The sequence below is a fragment of the Amblyomma mixtum genome, chromosome 3, assembly GCF_055824585.1.
Source record: "Amblyomma mixtum isolate Tamu chromosome 3, ASM5582458v1, whole genome shotgun sequence".
NCBI classification, from domain to species: domain Eukaryota; kingdom Metazoa; phylum Arthropoda; class Arachnida; order Ixodida; family Ixodidae; genus Amblyomma; species Amblyomma mixtum.
The window spans coordinates 84,898,333-84,924,585 of NC_143014.1; the positions used below are offsets into that span (position 1 = coordinate 84,898,333).

Genomic DNA, 26,253 nt, shown 5'->3' on the forward strand with positions numbered 1-26,253 from the left:
ATTCTTTGGCTAGCTAGCTCTGCTTAAACTGTTGTTAAGTACTTGTGATTGCAAGTTGCCTTTTTTTTTTTTTGCTGTAAACAGGCTTATTCTTTTTATACAGCGCACAGTGCCAGTCTGCCTCTTTCTATTTTAGTCTCGTCTATATCAGGGTTCAGAATCCTGAAGCTGCACATGCAGTGTGAGAAATGTCTTGGATTCTTTAATGTGCAGTGGCTTTGCTGAGCACACTGGCAATCTTGCATTTTGCCTCTGTTGAATTTGAATTTCGACCGCCGCTGCTGGAATTTGATCCTGCAACCTTGGGCTCACAAGCTGAATGCCATAGCTACAGAGCTACTGCAGCAGTTCAGTAATGAAACTGCTGACTTTGAATTTGTAATGTATCTTGACATGTTCACTGCCTTGTGAGAAAATCGTGGGCCAGGTTATGTGTGCCAGCTTTGCTGCTTTGGATACTGCAAACAGCTTTTTTCCACGAACCTGGATCAGCTACTGCAGTGGATTCACTAACTTGTAATCTCACTCAATCCCAATGGTTTTGGGATGTTGCTGGGGGTGCGAAGGTCCTGTACTCACTTGTTTGTGCGATTTGTGACGTCGCTATGTCTGGTTTTTCGGTGTGAGGAATTTGTCACCTTGTGTTTATGGTTTTAAAGGCAAAGAAGTATATGTTGTTAGGGCAAAGCACATGTTTACTTTTACACTTCATCTGACAGAGCCTCACACTACCTTTTTAATACACCTGTGATAACAGCTCAGTTTTAATGCCTTGTGAGTTCTTTATGGTATGAAGGCTAAAGTTTCACATTAGTGGCAGCCTTCATAGTCAGTGCTTTTCTTTAAAGTGGAAAAGAAGGAAAGGAAAGGAAAGTAAAGTAAAGTAACTTAGAGCATGCTGCATGAATACGCTGCTAGCAGTTGGTAATTATATTAGAGTGCAGCTCTTAAGGCCCATTCACACCTGCCAGTCGCAGAGGTTGTGCAACCGTTTTGGTCAAAAAGCAACAGTCACAAATGGTTGTAATGGCCAAAAACCAACTATCACAGGTGAATCATATGCTACTTGATTTTTCACCTTTGCGACTGCGAGTTTCAAACTCTAACCAATCAGTGGGGCCTCGAAAGTGAACGGAAGCTTGTTTTACACCCGGCTTCTCATTGCTGTTAACATTTAACTCTTTCGTTACCACGCCACTGTGCTTCGATCACCGGTGATCGAAAAATTCGAAGCGCTACGGCAGCGCGACCGCGGCCGCTACGGACTTGCTGAGTCATTCGGTTTGTTGCTCACACATTAAACTTCAACTTCCTGTTTAGTTTATATTTTTGCTAAAAAGCGGCAATTTTTGAGACGCGCTTGAAGTTGGGTGTGCGGCGTCGGGCGCTCCGAACAAGCCGTCATCATCGGAAATGGCGCTCGCTCGAAAAAACCCCGTTCCACTCAATTCCGCTGCGTTTGCACCACATATTTTTGATGTATCGATTAGCACGGACCCTGACGACGATGCTGTATCGTCAGGTATTGTTTCGAAGCCCAAACTGGGCAACGAGAGCCCAGAACGCTCGCCTGTGCGTTCAGATTCCTCGTTCCGGTCTGTTTGTGCGAACCGAAGCTCCTCATTGTAGCCGTTATGGTGATGTGGCGCCATCTAAGTTGTTCTCCAGAGACTACAGTTTCGGTTTCTGCGTAGAGAGCAATTTTCCCACGACGCGCGAATTTTTGAAATGCCCTTGAAGCGGAGGGTACGGCACGGACGCTCCGTGCATGGCGTCGGGCGCGCAGACGGCGCGCGCTCGGAAAAACCTTGCTGCGCGCAATTCTACTGGGTTGACTGCAATTATTATCTATGCTACGAGTAGTAGAATCTCTGGTGACGATGTTGCATTGTCGGATTTTGGTTCAGACGCTGTAACTGCGCAAACCGATCCCGGAACGTTGGCCTGATAGTTTCGCTTTCTTTTTCCTGTCCGCTTGTGCGGGCGCATCTGGTTTGTTGTTCAGACGGTTAGTTCCATTTTCGGCCTAGTTCGTAATTTCCCCGCCAGTCGTGCATTTTTGAAGTGCCCTTGGAGCATAGGCTTATTGCGACATAATACGCGGTGAGGATGGCGTCGCGTCGAGGTCGGGCGCTTCGCGCGCTCGGAAGAGTCCCGCTGCACATGATTCTCCAGCCTCTGCAGCTGATTTTCAAGATCCTCCGAGCAGCAGTGACTCGGAGGAAGATGTTGTAACGTCGGATTTCGATTCTGCAGCTACATCGCAGCTATACTTATCGCATACTATATATCGCAATATCACACCTATACTTGTTGTGTTTTATATTTTTTTTTGAATTTTTGACGTAAATTAAATAAGTTTTGATTTGTATTTTTAAACCACGCTTACCAAGCTTTCGTTTGGCGCATAACATTACACTTCCAATTTTTTTTTTGTTAGACTGTAAAAATCATATAAAGGGCACTCTCAAACGAGCCTTTTCAAGAGGCATGAAGAAAAAAAATTCTAGCTCGAAAACTATTCAAGTTATAATTTTCAAACTTTAATGCCATGTTTTAGAAAGAATTTGAATTGTTTTGTAGTTTCTAGAATTTTTTTAGTACAAGTGTTTGGAAAGTTATTGTCATATAAACACAAAACTTTTCTTCTTTTTTACTTTTTGTTGTGTTTACTTATTTTTTTTCACAGCATTTCAAGCAGAATATGTGTTCAAATAAATTTCATTATAAAGCGCATTCTATCTGAATTATTGTTATGCATTTTATATAATTTTAGCTATCACACCTTTTCTAAAAAAAAATTTTGTCTGAGACATGTGAAAAATGGTCGTTTTTCCCGTGGTAAGGAAAGAGTTAAGCTTTGACAAGTCTTGTTCTGAACAAGACCACTTTGGGAGAGCAACCCATGGTTTGCCCTTGCAAGTGTGAACAACGGTACATTCGAGCTGCTTCCTGCTCGTAAGTGACCGTCAGTTGCATGCTCTTCATGACTCTCAAGTGCAAATGGGCCTTTAAGCACCTGTTCCTGGGTTGAGCGTCAGCATAACGGAGAGGGCGAACGAAGAGGACAGTGGAGATGAAAGTAAGATGATAGCAAGGAGGAAAACAAACGAGGAGGGTACAGCAGGAGCATGAGGAAGAAAGTAGAGGCAGTGGGTACGGTGGGGTTTAGGCGAGATAGTGTCGCATTCTATCTGCAATGGCTGTTGCGAAAAGCACCACCCAAGCAGAGGCTCAGGGGTGACGGTGTCAGGTTGTAGATTTCCGTAGCTGTGGGCTTGGCTGAACGCTCATTCGACATTGCGTGTTCTGTCTCCAATTACGCTGCTGCGCTGAAATTTCGAATTACTGAGTACAGTGATTGTGCAGTGAATTTTTTGTGTGTGGAAGCTGTCGAACCTCCAATTATATTTGGGAGATGTCATGCAGGCATTCTTATATATTTATTTATTTACTTTCAGGTCGTCCTTTGGGTACTTGCCGTGGGGCGCTTCTGCTTAGAAAATATAGAAAAGTTTGTCCACAGCAGAGTGCCCACTCATGTGATCCGCAGCGTTGTTCAAGTACTAGGAGGGTGTTATGTGGAAAGACATCTTTCACGACCCCCGACTTTTAAGAAGAAACAGAAGACAGGTGTGATGACTTTGTTGTTTATTTTTTTTTTCTGAGTTCAAATATATGTTTTTAAAAAGTGCTATCATGCCTTCTTTGTATGCCTTCATTTAAGTAAGCTAGCTCTAATGTAAGATTAAATAACACGACAAAGTGTGCTATGATGGTTAGCAAGGCAGCAGATGAATGCTTTCATCGTCCCAGTCATTGCATGTAACATGTGAAATAATTTGTAGTCTAATTGTCACATCAGAGGGGCTCATATAAAGAAGAGTGTACTTCAGCAGTCTGCCACAAGCTGCCATTTGCCGCATGAGTTCCCTGGCTAAGTGCCCATGAACAGAGTGGGAGTGTACAAGCTTACATGTTTTTGGTGAAAAAGCTGCATTAATTAGTCTGTGCACAGCTGAGTTTAATTGTAAAGCCAGCAAGAGGCAGCGATCACTATGTTGCACTATGTTGTGATGATGCCTTGTGCTTGCATTGTGCATGGGTGTAGTGACCTGTGAACTTACGGTGCAGGTGGTACATGATCAGGAGTGCAAGCTAAGCTTTGGCTGTACCATGCTCGAAGGTGCTAGTTGTCTTACTCCTGCCATGCCCTGTGAAGTTTTTTCATGTCAGTTGGAACAATTTTACGCACAAATTTCTTGGAATTTGAACTTTCCTCTCTGTTTTTGCTGCTTACCATAGTGGTAGTGAATTATATTACTCATTAGTAAGTTTGCAAACATGTACAGTGTGGGTCTGCTCAGTGGCAGGCTTCACTGATTGATGCACATTTGTTGCTCTCCAGAGAATGCAGTATTTGTCTCTGTAATGCTTGGAGGTGACATTTCGGCGAATTCTTAAACCATGCGCACGTCAGGAGTTATTCGTGCTGACTGTTAACTTGTAAAAATGCACAAGGATGATGAAATTTCATTGTTGCATCAATGCTGTAGCACTGATACAATATGCTACGCCATAGCTTATGTTTTTTTTTGCCACAGAAGCTGAGAAAGAAGCACTTGAAGTTGTTGATGTCCCTGATGGGTTTGACGAACTCTTCAGAACTTATGTTAATACTATAAAAACCTTCGACTTGTTAGGTGAGTGCATTTTATATCTTCATAATGACTTCTGTTTTCTTCAATGCACCAGTTGCCTAAGAAGTTTTTTAGTTTCTACTTTGGCTTCAGATTAGATTTTCATAATATTTTACTGGTCCACAGCAGCTTAGTCTATAATGCGAAGGCACCACCATGATTCTTGCAATTGTTCAGTTGTATGACATTGTGTTTTAATTGAGCTGATCTTTCTCAGGAACTAATGCTCAAGCACTTGCATCATTAGATTGTTTTAGTATAGTGTACAAGCGCTTATATATACTTTATGCAAGCACTTTGCGGGATGTTACGCTGTGTGTCACACTGGCGCTTTTAATCTAATGAAAGCAAAGTCGAATGTAAACCACAGTAAAGACATCTGGTGTTGAAATAAAATATTTTCTGTTTTTTTTTTTCTACACGTAAGCCGGGGCCAGTGAAGTCGTATCGGGCTGGTAACCAAGTCAGCGTGGCTGAATCCAACCCAAGGCAATTCGCTTGAAAATTATGCAGCTTGTTAGGCTTAGGGACTCCGCAGCAGCCAAACAAAATGAAAAAGAGGGTAAATTCATCGCTAATTCTTTGTGCTGTAGGTGAGTTGAGGCAAAGCGAAAGCTTCATGCATCATTTGCAGTTGAGCCCACTTATAACGGCCGCAGATATAACAAACACTTGCTGTTAAAAATGAGTGTGGTGCTACCGTCAAAATGTGCATTAAGGCAATGGCGATTCGTCTTAGATACAACCAACAACTTTTTCCGCACCACTTGGTTGTAGCAAATGAGGAGGCGCTGTAAACTCTCCTCGGAGTTCAAGAGGTGCACTTCCAGCAAGCGCGTAGATCGAAGGCATCTCTTAGCCCTCATGACACCACCCCAGATAGAATATATGTTGGCCCAAAGATGCAATAAAAAGGCGGCATTGAAACAGTAAGGAACGACTGACCAAGCACACCTCGGTGGCCTACGAGGGCAGTCATTGCCTGCTTGTTTGCTGTCTGGGCTAATCACCCGAAATGGAAGAAGCGTGGTGGGGGAGAGGCAAAGGCATCGTCGAAAGTGAAGCTACTGCCCAAGGTCGTAGATGAAGTAACAGCAGCGATTTAAGAAGCTCGAATGTTTTGCCCGCCATGTTGGTCACGTGACATGCATTACCTGTCCAGTCAGATCCATGTTTTGCACTGCTACCACGTGCAGGCAGTGTCAGACAGCAGACAGTGCAGCTGGTACATTCTGTGCCATGAGCGCTGCGCTACTTCCGTTGCTTCATGGGCCTAGGAATGATAGATGAAGCTCTCAAAAACACGTTTTGTTAGATTTGTGGCAACGTGTCGTGGATGCATAGCTGGCCAGATGTTTCGTTGGATGTCTGCGTTCCAGCAGACCACACACAACGTAGCAGAGCCATGTGCTCTGACGAAGCCATTGAACACCAAGTACGAGCTCTCCTCTACCGCTAGGAATGTGATTAACGTTGCTGAATCCCCGCCAGGTGCCGTGGACGTTTCAACCACAATTTGTTGCATCTCGTCCCTAGAGTTCATTGTTGGCAGCAAGTGTTTCAATCGCAGAGGACATAACCACTATGAGAGCCTGAAAAGAGCTGCGATATGGTCTGCGTTGAACAAGTAGGCGCGCATAACTGAGTTTTTTTAAAGAAATAAACATCACTTTTGATGTACTTAATATTGTTGGCTGTTATACCGAGAGCCCACTTAACTATGAACATCGGATATAATGAATGGAATCTGTGTGACCTTCAGGTTCGTTATAAGTGGTCTCAACTGTATAGGTATGAGCATGCCAAAAAAGCAGAGTAATAACGACGGACGCACTCTGAAGCAGGTGACCTGGAAGTCACCATCTTGTCAACACTAATCACCTTGCATACATAAGGGCCAGGCATGCTTAACTCAAATTTTAGCGTATGCTAGCAGAACGTACACAAAAGCTCAGTCTCGGTTTGCGTCTGGCACATGCGCACTGTGCACCACGCTATTGTCGGCGTGCGCTATTCCTTTGTGTATATCTGTGTATGCTGCACTAAAACTGACTATGAAAAGAACAAAATTTGCTGCATTTGCTAAGGGCAGATCACTCAACTGCTTTTTGGATCTCATTTACTTGTTTGCATCTCTAGGTCCTGGATGAATGAACTCTAATTTTGGTGTTTTCTGCATGTAATTGCACTTATGTAATGCTAGCAAAAGGTCATGCTACTTAATATTCTCCACAGATATCATGAGCAACAGTGTAACGTCACTGCTTTTTCAAGCATTGATCATGGTATTGCAACTGAAAGACCCTAAAATGCTGTCAAGCTTTGTGAAGCATGTCGCTAAGGCTGTTTTCTCTCAGTCAAGTGATGAAAGGTATGTATTTCTTTATTGTTTGAGTACAATGAGAAATTGATTTACTTTACCTCATATCTCCTTCCAGTATTGCATTCAGTTAAGCAGTCTTGTTGGATTTGTGCATTGATAACCCATGGATTTTTTAGAATATGATATATTTTCTCAAAGTCTGTGCTTTGTGAGGCACGTGTGGGCACATGCTGCATCAAGCAAAACTTCCTCAACGGAAATGCATTCTAAGCTTTGCATGCAATGTGAAACTGCAGTAAAAGTAGCTGTAAGGTACTATCCTTTTGTGGCATGGCATCTACGGTTGGGCACATGGCTTTTCAATTTTTTTTTTTGAAGCATCTAGCACTGTTTTCATGAAGTCGGTGATGCCAGCTGCATTTTAAATTCTTGCTGGACAGACTGGCAGGGTCATTTCTTCCCTAAAAAAAAAATTACCTTTCAAGAACAAGAAATAGAAATGGATGACACAAAGTTCTGTGGTGCACCCAGGAAATGCAGTCTGATGCTGTCATTTCTTTGTTCTCTTACACTGCGGAATTTTTTTACTAAAGGACACTGGGCTGAGTTTTCATTGTGGAAGCAGCTTTGGATGATAACGGAAATCATTCTTTTTGCCTTAAATGTGTTAAATGTGTGGCATAAATGTGTTTGATAGCAGAAAAAGGCTGCGATTCCATGAGCGTGGAAGTGTGCAGCATGCGTGAATTCCTAAAGCTTTCAAGTAGCTCATGTCTTTGGGACATGGGGGTTCTAAATATTGTATATATCTTGCGTATGGGCCACCCCCGTTTAATGGTCACACCCCCAACTTGGCAGCCAGTAATTTGAAAAAAGAAAAAAAAAAGTCAGTTAAAAGAATTGCAAAAACGTTAGCTCTTGGGCCAGTTGGTGCATGTTGAACTTGTAAAAGAGGTTACCAGCGTCCGTCGATGTCTACCACCTTGGTCTTGTGTACATGTCGTTGTTTCCGCTGGCACCCCATTTTTCAAACCAGAATTGTCTCATGTGTGCATAATTTTGTCTGTGTGATGCATTCTGCTGGGAGCTAATACACGATAACTGCCTGCTACTCTCAGTATGGCCACGGACACTTTGTCCTGCACGCTAGACTCTGCCTGGAGGTGCGTGCACATGGTGCTTCAGCGCTGCCAACTCATCTTGTGCGCAAGGCATTCACACCAGAAAGGGCAAAACGTGACCCTATACAAAAGCCAGAATGGAGTGCGCTTACACTAGTGGCACGTTTCCTTTCGTAGCTGCACTGCTCGCCAGGCTCGGACACTGGTGGAATAGACACCACAGTAGCATGTCATTCATCTGCTGTCGCTAGGCCTGGCATGCTTCGCATTGAAGCCGCAGTGGAAGTGTTTGGAATCTATAGTTGGATACAAATTGAAGTCTGCAGTGAAGCTTCACCCATATTCAGGAGTGCCGTGCAGGATTCGTCCATGTCAAAAAAGTAATGTTTTTAAAACTTTTCTTGTTACCTAAACAAGTAGCTAATCACAAGGGGAAAAAATTATGAGCTCGAATTTTCACACCTGGTTTCTTTAGTTGGAGGAGGATGTCTTGCGTTGATAGATGAGCCCAAGAACCAAACGTGGTGTGCGGTAGGAGCCTGTTCATCTTCTAGATAATTTTATAGGCGGTTGTGAATCACCTTTTCCATGAGTTTTCCTACACATAATGTAAATGATATTGGGCACAGGTTGACTATGTTGACCTCTTTGCCTGGTATAGGAATGAAATTCACATTGGCTGTCTTGCAGGCTTGTGGAATGTTGCCTATACGCTAACATTTATTGTAGTAGTCCTTGAGTTGTAGTAATGTTGGATCCAAGTTGTAAGGAGTCCCACCATCACCTTGTTTAAGCCAGGAGCTGATCCTCGGCGCAGTTCTATGAGTGCTGCCTGTACTTCCTCTAACTTGAACTCTGCATTGAGCTCCGAGTTACTTTGACCCCTGTATTCTGTGTTGGAGAGTGGGTCCTGTTAGTCACAGATATATATGTATCATTTTGCGATCTCTGACATGAGTTCTTGGTCCATGCCTTGAAATTCGTGTAATGCTCACCGTAGGTTTTGGCTTTGTTCCCCCCCTTGGCTTTGGGGGTTTTAGGGGGGGTTAGGAGTGGTCAGGAGTGGTTAGGGGGTGAGGGAGTGCTTTAGGGGAAGATGGTTCTACTTGGTTTTAGCGTCTAGCTTGTCCTTGAGGGAGTTGCACTTGGTGAGCCAGTTATTACGAGCAAGCTCCCATGCATAATTGTCAGTTTTTTTTGGTGAGGGCTGCTATTCTAAGTTTTGATCTGTGGTTGTGCTTCTGGGTTTTCCACTTCCTGGTTAGGCTTCTTTGTGCCTCCAAAAGGTGGAGGAGATGGTTGTCGATAGCTGGGTGTTCTTTGAAAGTCTTCAGGGTTTTGGTTAGTTGGTCCTTGCGTAGAAGTAGAAAGGAGTGCTGCTTGTCATTCATAGTTGGTGTTGAGGGTTGGGAGTGCCTTTACACTATTTTTTCAGAATCTCTCCCAATCTGTTTTTTTAGCTTGGCCTCAGGGTGTACATGGCTTGTTGCATTCAAGGGTTATGTTGGTCATATGTTTAGCGGAATCCGCCAAGGTGGAATAGGATTCCAGGCTTATCTGAAGAATGTAATGGTCACTTCCAAGACTTCTTCCGGTATTGCACCACTTATAGTTTCTGGCTTTTCTTATTAGGGTGAGTTTTTGGCATGTCTGTAGTAACACAATTAGCCATTCGAGTCTGGTACTGCGGGTCTGTCAGAATTGTAAAAGCCACGTCTGTGATGGCTGTGGCTAGTTTCCTGCCTTTCCTGTCTTCCGTGGGATATCCCCACAGTTGGCTACTGCCATTGAAGTCTCCTGCCATGAGGAGTGGTGCCTTTTGGGCAGTTTGGCGAGCCTGTGATGTTCGTTTGCCAAGGGCGACTGTAAAGGTTTAGGACGTATGTACCTTTACTACCGCGGGAGTGTGGTAATAGCTTGATGAACATGTATTCGAGTGGTCTGTCTGTTTCCAAGTCTACTGTTGTTGCCTTGAATTGCTTATTGACTAGGATGCATGTCGACGTGCATTGTTGATGTACCCATTGGTGTACCCCATATGCTTAGCTTCCATGTTTACTTCTTGGAGGGCTATGTGGCAGAAAGGCGAGAACAGACGGCGGGAAATGAAGAGTGTAACGCTTTATTGTGACTGACAGAAACTGAACACAAACTTTGGCGCAACTTTGTGCAAATAATGTTTTCCATGCCCAATATTGGTGAAGTAGACAAGAAAGCATCTTTAAACTAGCCATGTAACCACCCCCCTCTTCCGTCTTGCAATTTAATTGTGATCTCCACAGCAGAGTGCTTGTTCCTTTGGTGGGCGTGAGGTGCCGTTACCGGTACCATCTCCATGAACATTTTTTTGTTTTGGTTTGTTCGCCGCCATTGCAGACAGTGCCGATTTTTTTATTAATTCTGACGGAATCAGGAAAGTAACCCTCCCAAACTTCACATAGAACAAAAATTGGCTTCAACTTTCCGCAAAATTTGAGCACAAACAGGCCAGTGGTAAAGATTAGAGAATTTTTCTTCTGTTTTTTTTATAGATGTAACAGTCTGTACACTTAAACAGTAGCACAGGCTTCATGAAACTGCGTCATCTATCATACCTTCAGCAGCATTCGCAGTGTGCCAGGCACTCTATAGGGGGGCCTGCTAGTGTCAGTGCCAAGAATATCTGTGCTTGGCCTCAAGTTTACAGTAAAAAAAAAAAGCATGCTCAGAGTTTCACTGTAATGCCTTGGCAAAAATGGAGACGTCATAATGTGTGATTCAAGGTAAGGCCAGTGACATATTGAAGCATTCTGTATGGCAAAGAGGCTAAGCAATTTTTGTTTGATTTGTAGAGGACTTCCACCTGCCTTTTTGGACCCAAGTGCATCATTCACAGTGGAAGAAATGCTGAAGCGGTGCTCTCCCAAGTCCTTTACGAAACTGTGGGATGACCACCTTTCCGGCATTCTGCTGAAAATGTCACTGCATCCTGTGTCTACATTTTGTGCTCAGCGTGTCATTGAACATGCTACATCTTCTGAACAGGTTTGGCTAAAATACATGCAAAACTATATTAGTGCTTAAAGTAGGAATATAGACAAAATTTAACCACTGCGGTTGTTGAGTGGTTGTTGTGTTCTGCTTCGAGCACCAGGTCGTGGGCATGATCCTAGCTTCAATGGCTGGATTTTGATGGAAGTAATATGCAAAAATGCTCGTATACTGCGATATCACTGCACTTTAAAGAACTTCATGTTATTTGAATAATTACACAGCCCTCCATTGTTGGATCGCTGCTAGCTCATTGGTAGGTATAGCACACAAAAATATTAATTTTTATTTACAGTGATACATCAAGGTCACCTTGCTGCTATGTGAGCTTCTCTTCCACCCTTAGCAGACACATAAACCATGATTAGTAATGCAACTCTACCTCCTCCTTGTAGGAAACAGTAACAAGAAAATACCGTATTTACTCGCATAATAGGCGCACTTTTTTTCCAGAAAATCCGGCTCAAAGTTCGGGGTGCGCCTATTACGCGGGGTAAAATTTCCGGAAATTTTTCGACTCGCAAAATTGAACACACCGCGTAAACGCACTCGTGTACGGGCCGCTCCCCGTTTTCGCGAAGAAAATGTAAAAAAAAAAAAGGTCCGTGTATCGGCCGCACCGAAACTTTCGGAATGCACGCGCCGAGGCCTCCGCGATCGGCTCCAGCTGCGCGCAACGGGCGCTTGATCGCGGAGGCCACACACGCGCACAGGAGCTTCCAGACGCCGCCCACGGAGGGCGCCCAAGGCCAAGCTCATCATCATCATCATCGTTTTCCTCCGCCGCGAGCTTTCGCTATCTATATCGCCATCAGCATCTCCAGCTCGTTTTTTTTGTTGTTGTTGTTGCTGTCAAGTGCCGGGATTTGCGGTAGCGCGATAGTTATCGTGGTTTATGTCTTTGCCGCGGAGCTTTGATGTTTTAGCTCGACGGGCAAGCACCTTAACAGCTACACGGCTGGGAGTTTGCTCTCGAACACGGCAAGCGTGCGGCAGGTCGGAAAATACGACGTGGCCGAGAAGTGCGGCAGTTGCGACTGCGGCGTCCCTAAATTTTCGTACACGACTCCAAGCGCCGAGGTTTTCGCGGGCCTAAGTCGGGAATGTTTCCGGCTGGAGATGAAGCTTTCCAAACAGACGTTTAAAGTGAGCATCCCTGAAAACTGTGTGCGGCTGTTCTACGCGATGTCGTTGTACGTGCTGTGGGTCCGCAGCAGCTGCTGCTAAATAAAGATTGGGAAGCAGGGGGTGGTGAGGCGTTGGCTTGCAATCGTGTAAATACAGTATTGATCACAGTGCCAAGTTCGGGGTGCGCCTATTATGCGCGGAAATAAAAAAATCTGATTTTTCGCGCCCTAACTAGGGGTGCGCCTATTATGCGATTGCGCCTATTACGCGAGTAAATACGGTAATACTATTGTTAACAGTACACAAGTTGTGGCTGAATACAAAACAGGCTTGTGAGGCAGGTGGTTGCTGTCTGAGTTCAGGTGCACATAGAGCACTGAGCACTCTCTTCTGGTAATATTTATTTTCTCCACTGCCTGAGGAAGTGCAGTTATTTACCAGACTTGAATGCTTGGCATAGCTTGACGTACTGCATTTAATTTATTTTAACGGGCACCCTTTTTTATGTAACAAGGCAACGAAACAATGACACGCGCGTTAGAGTCTAGAAACTAAGCCAGCAACACCTTATTGTCATCGGCATCACAAAAATGGCGACTTGTACTGCAGCTTGAAAAACGGCATCAGCAATAGGAAACCATATGCAGTGCAATCCACTTATAATGATATTGAGAGAACTGGAAAATTCAATCGTTATAACCAATTATCGTTATACAGGACTGGCATAAAAAAGCAGAGAGAACACACTGACATGGCCATGTATTCCACTGGTGCTCCTGTCAAGGCTGCACAGCGTCTTGGCACTCTGCTAAGTTCGCCCAGCGAACCACCACATCTTGGTGCGCTGCGTAGTTCGCCTAGCACACCATCACCGCTGGAGCTCCCGTCAAGCGATAAACACCTGATGTTATCAGAGCGCAGCATCTTGGCACTCTGCGAAGGTCCGCACGCCGACGAGGGCATGAAGGAACGAACTAAGAAAAGCTGATGCTTTAAAATAAGGTGGTCTTGTGTATGGAGGCAAGTGGCAATCGGGCGGCCTCATGTGCATAATTTTTTATCAAAGCATGATGACCTGGTGCGTGTTACAATCAAGGGCACAGTGGAATCAAGTAAATATGGTATTTCTTTGTGGATACAGGAGATGCCATAGCATGCACATCAAGCGGGTGAACATAAAAAAGAGTGATTCTGCTCCGAAAAGGCTACTCTACAAATACCCAATTGGTTCTAACAGTGCATGACTTTGCTAAAGCAATTAACAATGGGAAACAAATAGACGCTGTTTTTATGGATTTTTCAAAGGCTTTCGACAAGGTGTCTCATAAAAAGTTACTTCACAAATTAGGCGCAATACTGAAAAATTCTCAACTAATTAACTGGCTTGCGGCTTATCTTGAGAACAGAGAACAATTTGTTGTTTTTAATGACCACCATTCAGAACGACTTTCAGTTGGCTCTGGCGTCCCGCAGGGCTCGGTGCTTGGGCCTCTTTTGTTTCTTTTGTTTATTAATGATGTACTGCATGGTATTCCCGTTAAGGTTAAACTTTATGCTGACGACTGTGTATTGTACTCGGAAATAGAGAACGCCGCTGACCAGGAACTGCTGAACAATGCCTTAGGACAAGTTGTTGCCTGGTGCAAAGCTTGGCAAATGTCAATTAATTTTCAAAAAACTGTTTTTATGACCATTACACGCAAGAAGCACAAGCTTAAATATCCATATGCTACTAACGACATATTTCTCTCCGAAGTAACACACTACAAGTATCTAGGACTCTGGATCACTAATGATCTCACTTGGACTAAGCACCTTGAATATGTAGTAGCTAATGCTAACCGCAAATTATTCTTCTTGAGGAGGGCTTTGAGACTTTCCACCCCTTCTGTCCGTCTGCTCGCATACAAAAGTGTAATTCTGCCGATACTAGACTGTAATTTGGGACCCTTTCACCAAGACTAACATCACCAAGATGGAAATGGTGCAAAGAAAAGCAGTTCACTTCATATATAATAGCTTTGGACGTACATCAGTAACCGAACTACTAATGAAAGCAAACCTGCCACCATTAACGCAAAGAAACCGTGTATCACGACTAAAATTCCTCTTTCAACTTATTAACGGTCATTATAAAACCGACCTCACGGGAATAATTAGTTTTTCATCTGGGTATTCTACAAGGCAGAGACACAGTCGCACAATAACCGCCTTTAGCACCCATAATAACTGTTTTAAGTATTCTTTCTTTCCCTGAACAGTAACTGAATGGAATCTACTAACCAATGATCAAATTTCAAAATCATCACTGTCGGCATTTGTTTTAGGTATTGTTTAGAAACGTGTTGTCTTTAACTGTTTATACGCTCCATGGATCTAATTTGTATTATATGCTTTGTCTGTGTTATTGTTTTAATTATGTATTTATTGTATCCCACCCTGCTAAAATCCCCAGAGGGGATTGCAGTATTGATAAATAAATAAATAAAATAATAAATAGGTCATGCTCAGGTTTCTTGTACTTTTACGTTGAACCAATTAATTTCAACTCGTATGGAGAGTTCCAAAATTTGTACCATTTAAATCTAACTTGTACTATCAATTTGGCTAAAGTAGTCTTATTTAGTTGTGCACTGTAGCGCTATATTACCATCACAAGATGAGCATAATGGACTTCTGTTCCCTGCATCAGTTGCAGCTTGTGTCTGACAGCACTTGTTGAGGACTGGAAGATATGCTAGCACAACAATGAGTGATATTGCGTAGTGATTTTTCTTATCTTTTTACGAAGCATCACTTTTTACATATGGTCCTCTGACAAATGCGGCTCTACTTAATTGCTGCCAGTGATAGCCGCAGAAAAAGAAAAACGTTGCGTTCGGGGTTGTAGCTGATATAAAAACAAACAAAAAGCGGTCACTCATCCCTCTGATGCAAGTTGTACTCACTGGTGTTGATGGGCATGATGGTGCAACGTCTTACTGCATGACATTTTGTTGCAGTTTCAAGAAATGTATGACGAATTGGAGCCAGGATTTAATGAGCTCTTAGACCATGGACAGGTGTCGATGCTAGTTTGCATAGCTGCTGCCTGCAAAACTCACTCTGTGAACCAGGCAAGGTTTGTTACGGTAAGCATACAATTGAGTTCCCCATCCCCCTTCTTTTTTTTTTTTTCTAGAGGCAAGAATATCGTAGTTTGTAAATTCTCCTGTGCACGCCTATCTAGTATATTGCACTAGTCGAGCTAGGAACGTGAAATCTGGCCAGAGCTGCTGGATTTCAGAAGCCATGCTTGTTTGCAAGCCACACAGATGTAAGCATCATCCTCATCATCGGCTTTACTACGCCCACTGCTGGCCAAAGGCCTCTCCTATACCTCTCCAGCTTACCTGGTCCAGTGCCAGCTGAGGCCACCTTGTCCCAAGTGGCATAAGCATGTTACCTTAAAGGGGCTGTGTAACATCTTCTGAGGCGAGTACAAGAACTTGCTCAATCACCGCATTGTGTTGTCATGAACACCTCATCCAAATAATACACTTCTACTCGCAGCAGAGAACCCACAATCACACGCAAAAGTTGAAGAGCCCTTTCTGGTGGCTTTTTCATGCTCTCACCCTCCTCCGTAGCACCGCTCCTGCGTATACCAGTTCAGAGATGGCTATTGGTTGGATTCTTTCAGACGTCAGGCAGCTACCGTGGCCAATAAGTGGCCTAGCTCCGGTGGGTCGGGAAGCTCCGCCCCCGCAGTGAAGGCGGAGGAACGCCAACCATTCAGCTTGCAAAAAGTGATGAGATGAGGGGGAAAGGCGCGAAGATGCTGAAATTCAAATTTTTTCTACAGATAACTCGGCTTCTACGAAGCACATCAAAAGAATTTCTTGCTGGAGGATATTCGTGAAGTGGTTTCCCTTAACATCACAGGCATAAAGCAGCTTTATTAGAGTGCCTTTTATACCCCCTTTAAACCCAGTAGTTGCTGCTGGATATCTTAATCTTTTCTCTACAGTGCACAGCTCATGCAGTGTGGACAATTGTGATAGAAGCTGTACATTTAGGCTTGAGGGTCATATGAAGTAAGGCATCTTTATCCTGAGCAGTCTAAAATAAGGGTACTGCCATCATGTTACCATCATTTATTTACTGCCCTTATTTGATTAAAGCTAGATTTAATGGGAGAGCCTTTAGATTGCATTTTTATAAGAAATATATAACATCCTGCAGTGTGTTAGAAGCCTTGTAACACAGGTGGTTAGCACATAGAAGCTGCTAGTATTAGGAGGTGTTAACGTTTGTGTGGAGATTAGATTTTATGTTGTACGAGCGGCAGTGTTTAGCTGATGCGCTCAGTTGTACAAATGCGACTTCTGAAATTTTAGATCACCTTGCTCGGAAAAGTTTTTTAGTAGTTGCACCAAATTTGGCCATGGATTGGCTGTATTATGGTTAGAGGCTTGTTATGGCCCCTTTGTGTTAAGCTTAGATTAGTGTGACTCATTGGCCATATACTGTTGACTTCTATTTATCTGATGCCTCTTAATTCATTCTTCCCTTCAATTTAGTCATTTTCAGTTTTTTTGATGAAAACACATGCTTTGTGGTGTTGGCTAGTGTTATTCACGAGTGCTGGAGGTTGTGTGAAAGTTGCTAATGAAGACACTGAATTTTATATTTACATTATGGAGCGTGCATTAACTGAAAAGTTTGTTTAAATTGGGCATGGTGCAAATATGCTGCCATTGACACCACAGGCAACCTCAAAGAGCAGCAGTCATGGAGTGCAGTAAAACTTGGGATAACTGAAAGGGCTGATTGGTGACTAGGAAAAATGCCCATAAACCTTGTGGTATCTCACGAAAACTGTTGCGTTGTGAAAGTTGCACCTAAGGTCAGCTGTTAGCATCGAATTCACCTAATGTCTGTTTGCCGTATTGACTTTTTTTGTGGCGATATCTTAGTAAACTGTCACAGATAGCCTTCATGTGGGCATGGGTCTTACCTGACAGAATACAGTTGTTTATAGTAGTAACTGGGATTTGCTGCACAGCAACGCGTGTCAGTGAGCCAATTTCAGCAGCCAAATGAAAATGTTTCAGTGCGCTAGCACTAAGGCTTCCACTCAGCCAAGGCTTGTGGGGTCACCAGTCTTCTGTCAGGGTGCCCATCTTCCATGTACACGTGCGTGCACGCACGCGCACACGCACACGTGGCAGGTAGAAGTGAAAACCAAAGTGCTAGTGCACCTAATTCGCATTTGGCCTAGCATGGAAATCAGTCATCAATTTTTTACTTTTACTTAATTTTTCATCCATCTCTTGTTTATGACTGGCCTATGATTGGCTGGTGTACTGCTGGCAGTGGCAGTCAGCTAATTCACTGTATCCTGACTAATCATGCATCTTTCTTACATGAGAACAGTTTTGTGGCTTGGCTTCCGATTTGCTAGTACAGTCTCAAACTTCTGCAGCACTGTTTGGTTTTATTGTGGCAGAAGTAGCAGTGGTGGTACACACAAATAGTGACCGACTTTAGCAAGTGGATTCTGCTGTTCAGTTTTCAAAATGGCTCTTTTTGCCAGGAGACTGTGCTGACCAAATTTCAGCAGTGTGTGGCAGTGTTGCTAGGTAGCCCATTCAGTGCCTGCTTGCTTGCCAATGCAAGCTCAGATTGCTGCTAGACTGTATTGTAGGATGATAGCTGTGTGAACGAGTTGCAGGGGTATTATGTCGAAATTAAAAAAAAAAAATTGGCAGTGGCTTAGCTCAGCTAGGCCAGAATAAACGTAGTGAGAGCAGTTTTGGCTACTGACATTTCGGTAGCGACAAGCTGTCGTTGTCATTCAGCAGCTTGGCTGCGTCTCTTCGTGAGACGTTCCTGTCATTCTTCGGGCGTCTCGGCTGCCCGGTTAGCCTTTCTCGCCTCGTTTTCACACTGTCAGCCAGCCTTGTACCATGCGCCAACTTCTGGATCGAAAGACTCAATTCACACAGCCTGTACTGCTGCCGTGACGAGCAGGGCCATTCTCCTTCTTCCATGGTGTGGCTTCCGGCTTATATCCCAGCTGCGCGGCGCAGCAGCTGCGGCACCATGGTTGCCATGGTACTGGCTGCCTTGGTAACGGCGCATGCGCAGTAGTGGCCTTTGGCAGGCACCGTGAAATGTGCTTTTGCTAGCCTAGTGTAGCCTTCGCTACAAAGCTCCCACGTTCAACTGCTGGTCATAGAGAATGTGATCCAGATGGGCCTTTACCTTGTGGGCGAATGTGTCATCGTGGGTTGCACAGTCCATGTAGACCAGACCCATTTTAGTCTAGGGGTGGGTGCTCTTGTCTCAGTGGGGATGGGGAAGGGGCATGGCATTCGTATTACTGTCTCTTCTTTTGGAGGAGGGTGATAGTTGTGGGAGTTTGAACTTTGTAGAAATATGTTGCTTTAAATAGTTATGTAGTTTAGAACTTTAGATAGCTAGAACTGATTTGGCTTTCTCAGCTGTTAAATTAACGCATTAACGGAGCATACTTACTGTCATTTGCACTGCAAGTTGCTAAAGTCATGCATGCATGACCTGGAATTTGGGGACACTTGATATCTTGGCGCATTGAAAAACACATCACTGTCACATTATGTGATTGGATCCCTTTGCCCCATGCTTGCAATATGTACTTATCTTTGGTTTTTGCTTACCTCAGGAATGCATAGGCGCAAATGCTATTAGTACTCTGTGTCCATTGTTATGCCTGATGAAGTGTACCAGCCCATGCTCTTTTATACCTGTTTTGTCTTTTCTGCTACCTCAAGGCTTTAATGAAAACTCTTCACTGCGCTGAACCTGAAGATCGGCATGTCTTCTTGACACCGCTCATTCTTTATATGAAGCGATATGAAGATTATGACCAGGCACATCAAGGAGCAGCAGTTGTCTACCAAGGGAGCATGTTGTTACAACATTTATTTACTTTTGGAAAGACACAAAAGGTATTTTTTGCATGTAAATTCATGTTTCACATTTTCCTGTTATGTGCAGTAACCTGCATACAATTATTTTGGCAACTTTTTAAAGTTTTTTCTCTTTTACTGCTGGTTTGTTTTTGACATTTGCTTTGTATATAGAAGTGCAGTTGACTATGGCACTTGACTTTTTTGTGGGGTAAAATTGGAAAGCTGTCATTGCCTGCAGCACCAGCACTTGCAAGAGAGTTCAGCTAGCCATTTGGGCTGGTATCATTGTCTCCTGGGAAAGCACAACCCTAAAGGACCAATATGGCTGGTTCACTTGTTTTATTTTTTGGCAGGCAGTGACACTAGTCCACTCGGGTGGCTAGACTTGCTCTTACAAAGGTTGGTCTTGCAGGTAATGCCAGATTTCAACTTCTGCCTCAGAAACGGGGGTTGTAATGATGCTGAATGCAATAATGTATGGGGAAGACCTCGGAGTGGAATTGCTGTGTGAATTTTAAGTGTAAACAGGAGAACAAATTCTTGCATGGTCTGAAATTGAATATGCAGGATATTACACAAGGCTCGTGAATAGGTTGGAAAGCCAGGTTGAAATGTCTGATTTGTTGGTAGTTGGCACCATTGTGAAGATTAGAGTTGACATTAACTGAAATAATGCTGATGTCAGAAGGCAAAATTTGTCACTTTCAGCAAGTGCTCTTCGCTTCGTAGTGTCATCTTGGCAGCACAGTGCTACACGGGGAAGGGAAATGTTACTCGGAATTGATGTTGATGACAGTCGGCAAACTTTATACACACACTCCAAATTTTCAGCAGCGCAAACTTCCAACCAAGATTATTTTTTCTTCACTAAAAGGCTCTGAATGTTTACTTTGACAAATAAAAACATTTTCCCCAAGTTTATCGACATAATAAAAGCTTACAAGTTGAGACAAGCATGAAACACACCCAGCAAAATAGCAGGATATGTTGTGCTCGCTTAACATGCCTATTCTGACCTTAGGTGCCTATTTTAGCAGCATAATTGGGTAGTGTGTTATGTAATACACAGGATCCTCATTTTTAGGCACATTTATTTTAATTGCTGGAGCACTGGTATTGAGGGCCGCATTTAGAGCTTGTTGGGGCCAGTTGAAATGATAATCATGCTCATAATAAAGTAAGACGAACAAGCAGATAGGCAATGGACGGTACGAGCAGTTGCGAATGATTCAACTAGCCCGGCAACTGGTTTTATTGGCACAGTCACTACAAGGCAAGTGCATTTCACAGTGAGTATCACTAAAGTAAAATTTGTTGTGTGGTGCTGCACAAATGACATTAAAACTGTGTCTCGCTCTTTAAAAATGGCTAAACTTGTCCATGTGAAAAGGGTACACGTCAGCCCTAGAAAAAGCAGTAAGCACAGCAAATGCTTCAAGAATGAAAATTCAGTAGGAAAAGCAGAAAAGCAACTGTGAATTATAAATGTTAAGAAGGGATGGTGAAAACAAAGCCATATTTATTGAAAATTTCAATTTGTGTGTTAGTAGTTTTTTTTCATCTCTGGCAGTTAAATCTGGCAGTTGTGAGATGTTGCACTAAGCAGCTCACTGTGTACACAATGCAACATTTCACTGATACAAAAAGCTTAATAATAAAACTGGCATTCTTTCTTTCTTTTTTATTTAATTCTCTTTTTTTTTTAGGCTTCATGTTTTGAGCAGTTGGTGTAATTCAATCTGCTAATATAAAAGTATATCCCGCACAGCAATGGAGCAACTGAGGAACCTGTGCATATTCCAGACTTCTGTGCGTAAAACTGATCACCGAAGCCGATCGCTGTGGATTGTAGATAGATTTAAAGTATACACATAAACTGACCGTAACGAAGCGCGGCACTTCATAGAGGACGTACAAAGGCATTGCACAACTACGAGCTGCTGCGCAAGGTGTTTTTACGGTATAGCCCTGCCTTACCCTCCAGCGCTTGCATCAAAAGTGTTCAGTGTAGTGGCTGATGTCTTCGCGAGGAAACGTTTCAGAATCAGTGACGACAATTTTGGAAACAACTCCTGTTGAAATTTAACTGCGGGTAAAAAAATGTCAAGCAAGCCGCACTAGTTTATTGTAGTTTGCGTGAGTTTGCATTATGGCAATAAAGTTCAAGGAAAAGTAACGCATTAGTAATCGATTACTGTTCTGTATTTATTCAGTTACCTTTCTGGGGTGGTAATTGACCATTGCAATAAGCTACATTTCAGTATGTGTATTGTAATTGTAATCAGTTACTTATTTTCTGTAACGTGTACAAGACTGGCCACCGATAGGCTTTAGTTAGGTTGCCTTCACCGCACGACAACGATGTGATGTGGAAAATGACTACTAGAGACCAAAGGTGACCCTCTAGCACACCCCACATTCACCTCTTCACGCAGTTTCACAGCGCTAGCGCTGCCAGCAGATGCCTAAGGCCGTGCAGCCGATTTGTCTCCTTGCACAAAAAGTGATTAAAGAGCGCCTTTAGAAGAAATGCCACTTGCAGGGACACAGCGCGTCGTTAAATGTATCGAATGACCGGCAGAATCGGAGTTCGATATTCAAGGCCACTTTTCTATACTTTTACACTGGGTTTTCAAGGGGATAATCAATGTGTTCAATATAGCCAATAATTTGAAATATCCGAGTTTGATGTATATCCGGGCTCGATTGTATGTATATGGAGTAGGTGTCACATTTCAGGGCACATTTATATTTTTCATTATTCAAATGGATAATCATTTTTGGTGGAAAGAGTATGTATTATGTTATGGACTCTAATCTTTCAGCATCTGTGTCTTTTTTTCCCAGGTTGCACAAAGCCTGTTGAGTATGAGCACTGAAGCACTAAAAGCAATTGCCTGTTGTCCCTGCGGTTCCCACGTTTTAGATGCGTTTGTGCAAAGTGACCAAGTGAAGAAAGCAAGTAAGGAAGAACTTATCAGGATGCTTAAGGTGGGTATGGTGGGCCAACAAAAAAAAAATTATGTGGTTACAGAGGAAAATTGAGCGCAGCTTTTTCAAAAGGGAAATTTTTCATGGTCTGTGGCTCAAACCTGGCACCATTGCACAGCTAAAGCAGTTGCTCTGCCAACAGAGCTAGCAAAGAAAAGGGGTTCTAGATGGCTGGGTAAGTTACCAGTAACTTGAAGCAAGAGTGATGTTATTGCCTAATATGTTCAGGAGAATTCTGCCAGGTGTAGAAGACTTCAGACAAGGCAAATAGTTCCAGAGGAGCTTTGGACTCTCTTTCTGAGCTTATCTGTTTAGTGCAGTCACATAGTTTCATCCCTCATAATTATTGTCGCACGTGATTTGTTAAAACGGGGAAAGCTATTGACAAATTTGCATTTGAATCAATGAATTCATATTTCACACCACAGTGGTGGAATTCTTGGGTGTCAAGTATGATATCATGAATTTATGTGCAAGGATTGGGCTGGGTATGTGTGGCAACACCATTTTGGCTTTTTTTTTTGTAGTTTTATGGCTTCTGTGCTTTGCATTCTGTTGTTCATACACCAGTCTAAAGTCTGCTCTAACAGCCACAAAGTGCCGTGTAGTATCAACCTCAGAGCACAACTTAATATGTTGTGCAGGAAGTCAACTTGCTAAATTCTGAACTGCTATAGTTCGTTGAGAGAATCCAAGGAAAGCATAGGGAAATGTCTTTTTTTTATTATTATTATTATTAGTTTGTGGTATTGGTCAGTGGGAATTGATTAATGCCAAAATTTAAAAAAAAAGGATACATTCCCTATGCTTTCCTTGGTTTCAATGACTGTTCATAACCTTAATATGTATGTCACAATGAGCTCTTCATTTCCCGACCCTTGTAAGTTTGTGATGCCTTAAAAATTCGCATGAGTGCAGTCGTACAGCTATAAAAGAAAGCTGCACAACTTTATCTGAGTAAAGTCAAATAATATTTGATCGGCTGTTGACCAGAAAGACGCGGGTTCGATCCTGGCTGCGGTGATCACATTTCGATGGAGGCGAAATGCTTGAGGCCCATGTACTGTGCGATGTCAGTGCACGTTAAAGAACCCCAAGTGGTCGAAATTTCCAGAGCCCTTCACTACGGCATCCCTCATAGCCTGAGTTGCTTTGGGCCGTTAAACCCCAATAGACCTTATCATTAAAGAGCACACCATTAATTTGTCAGTGCACCCACTTGCCAGTTGTACGCAGTAAGCACCAGCAAGGCTCACAGTACACTTGTGACCGCCTCACCTCATTGTCTATACTTTGTCTCCCAATTTGCTTGGGGTAGCAAATCAAGGGTTTAACTAGCAAAGCACTATGCATGCTAGAACAATTTGTGACTGCCTTGTACCCAGCACTTCACCAGTAGTAATAGCATGACGTACGGCTGCAAAAGTGTCAGCCGAGCAAACGCCATTCTAACACGCAAACAGTGTTAAGAATGTGGCCCCTAATTTGCTGGTCCCAGCTGAACTTCCATTTCAGTGCCAGCCAGTTGTGTCGTGTGCCACATGTGCTATGGGCTAAAACTTTTGACAAATGGCTGTGCATAAGCTGTGGAGCCAAACTGTGCTTAACATTCAGTTGTGTTATTTCAGGGACTATATGAAAGCCTTGCAGTGGACAAATATGGCAGTTGTTTTGTCATGAACTTGTGGGATGTTGCAAACATGGCACAGAAAGTGGACATTGCAGAAGAGCTTTCAAATAAGGAAAGTGCCCTGGCGACATCTGTACATGGCAGATTAGTTTCTAAGAAGCTTTCCCTTTATCACTTCATTCATCGCCGTAATGACTGGGCTGAACTCCAGAAGACCAAGAAAAAGACGTCACGTCTTTTCCAAGACATCATCAAGGAAAAATAAAGAATTGATCATTCCGTTTTTGTATAATCTATTTGAAAGAATGAGCTACAGTGGAATGAATTAGAATGTCCTTAAATGTGCACTGCAGCACCTTTTGAGCTCATACCTGAAGTAAAAAAAAAAAAAAAAATATATATATATTTTGTGCTCTCTGCTGCGCCAGACCACCAGCATGCGTTTTATCACACCTGTTATCTCCCTTGCCTCCCACTGCTGGCTTCACGATTGTATCCTCACGAGTTTATTGCTTTGAGCTGTGCATGCGCCGTCATGCCATCCCGTGGGGAACTACAAACGTGGGGCGGGGCGGAAGGGGGTATGTGTCGTACATTTGGAGTCAACTTTTTTCTGGTCAGCGAGCAGTGCGAGATGGCAATGCGCATTATAACCTTTGTAGCATTTTTTAGGATGTGTTCAGAAAATTTCTGCGTAGTTTGCACATCCTCTTAGGGAAGCGTTAATTTAAAGGAAAATACACAAATTACGGAAGTAAATGCGGCATATAAACCGCAATTTTGGAGCTGAAGCTCAGGGCCAGGGTTGCTGTTGGTGGCTGCTTTGCACCAAATTGGCCACTTTTGAAACCTGTCTGGCAATGAAAATTTCAGGTTGGCTCCCTGGCTACTTCCTGGCAACTTTGAACTTTATTAGCAATTTTTTTAACTCGCGGCATCCTCACCGGCAGGGTTGCGCATCGAGGCACCCCACGCACGGCTAGGGTAGCTATGTATCTTACATGCACATGCACGGCACGAAGCTAAAGAAGGTGTCATCTGCAGGGAAAGGAGGAGGTAGAAGAGGAAGGGCAGGGAGGTTAGCCGGAAGAAAAAGATTTCACTACGCCAAGGAGCCGTGATAGAGCGCAGCTTCCAGTTCTTGAGGCAGATGGCGATACAACTCTTGCAGTAGCTTCCAAATGCCTTGCACTTCGGAAGCTGCATGCCATCAATCCTGATGACAAGGAAACGCGAAGAGCTGTGAAGGCACATTGAAGCTGCTACTGCATTTTTTATGGATGCTCCACCATCAAGCTGGAGTCAGAAATGCAGCAACTGCAAACAATAAGCTTGAACTTGACCACACTTCATGTTTGAGTTTATGGCACGCAGTGGCCGGATCGTACACTTGCAGTGAATGGCCTTTTGCACACCTGGCGCAATAAGGCACAAAATTTTGCCACTTTCAGTTTACAACTCTAATGCTAAGCGCATGTTCTCCTGTGATAACTTGGTAAAAGAAAAGGTGTACAACAAAATGAAGCTCGACTGCCTTACGGTGATTGCACGAATCAAGTTTGATCTACGGCTTCAAGGCTAAAACAGCTTCATTGCCCTACTGTGTTGTTGGCCAGAACCCGACAAAATTACTCTCGCAAGATCGCACTATCTACATGCACAGAGCATTTAATAATTCATCTATTTGCAACGTACCTGTGCCTTGAAGACCAAGAAAAAGGGCTAAAATTTTGTGCTCTTTTATTCACTTTTTTGCATTGATTCAAAATGCTAACAGTTATTGTTCTTTGATAAGTCATATTCCTAATACCACTTCTATTCTATTTGGCTACAAATTTGTTGTGAATATTGAATGGCATGGCTACTTTTGGCTACTTTCAACTCAAGTTTTGGATCCTTTTAAAATGTTCCCAACGGCAATCTGCTCGGGGTACTCTCTTACAGGTCATTAACGATGTCTGGCCTTCGGAGACTGTTTCTGATGAACTCAAACTCTCTCTCATTTGCCTAGTGCCAAAACCCGGTAAAGGCCGATGCATCCAGCAATCTACCAATTTTGTTGACCTCAACTCTTTGTAAACTTATCAAGTGCATGTTTCACCAGCGCATTTCATGTTGCCACGTGCCTAACGTGCTGCGCGGCCTCCGCGCTGAGTCGAAAACGACGATGAAGTGGTGGTTGGCTCTCAAGATGCGCTGGCTCTGTGACCTGGGGCCTGGCTTTTTAATTAAAAAGGGCTCTCAGTCTTGGGTTCTCCCCGACGCCTACCTGCACGGCTCCTCAGGTCATGACAATATTATCTTGAAGCTGTTCTGCCCGGTTATCATCCAGTTTGCCTGTCGCCAGCTGTAACAGTCCCCAAAAGTAAGTGCGCAAATTACACAACACTCC

At 43.4% G+C, this 26,253-nt stretch overlaps 1 protein-coding gene across 1 annotated transcript in view; it reads left to right on the forward strand.

Annotated features, from left to right (window-relative positions):
* The window catches only part of LOC149350826 (nucleolar protein 9), a 38,785-nt gene extending 14,645 nt beyond the window's left edge, over window positions 1-24,140 (forward strand). The window contains exons 4-11 of the mRNA XM_089579982.1: window positions 3,462-3,633; window positions 4,605-4,703; window positions 6,936-7,071; window positions 10,976-11,168; window positions 15,305-15,433; window positions 19,100-19,276; window positions 22,088-22,231; window positions 23,860-24,140. Of these exons, the coding sequence (XP_089436108.1) occupies window positions 3,462-3,633; window positions 4,605-4,703; window positions 6,936-7,071; window positions 10,976-11,168; window positions 15,305-15,433; window positions 19,100-19,276; window positions 22,088-22,231; window positions 23,860-24,126 (1,317 nt within the window). The 3' untranslated portion in view covers window positions 24,127-24,140. The remainder of the gene's footprint in view (window positions 1-3,461; window positions 3,634-4,604; window positions 4,704-6,935; window positions 7,072-10,975; window positions 11,169-15,304; window positions 15,434-19,099; window positions 19,277-22,087; window positions 22,232-23,859) is intronic.
* Window positions 24,141-26,253: the final 2,113 nt, after the last annotated feature.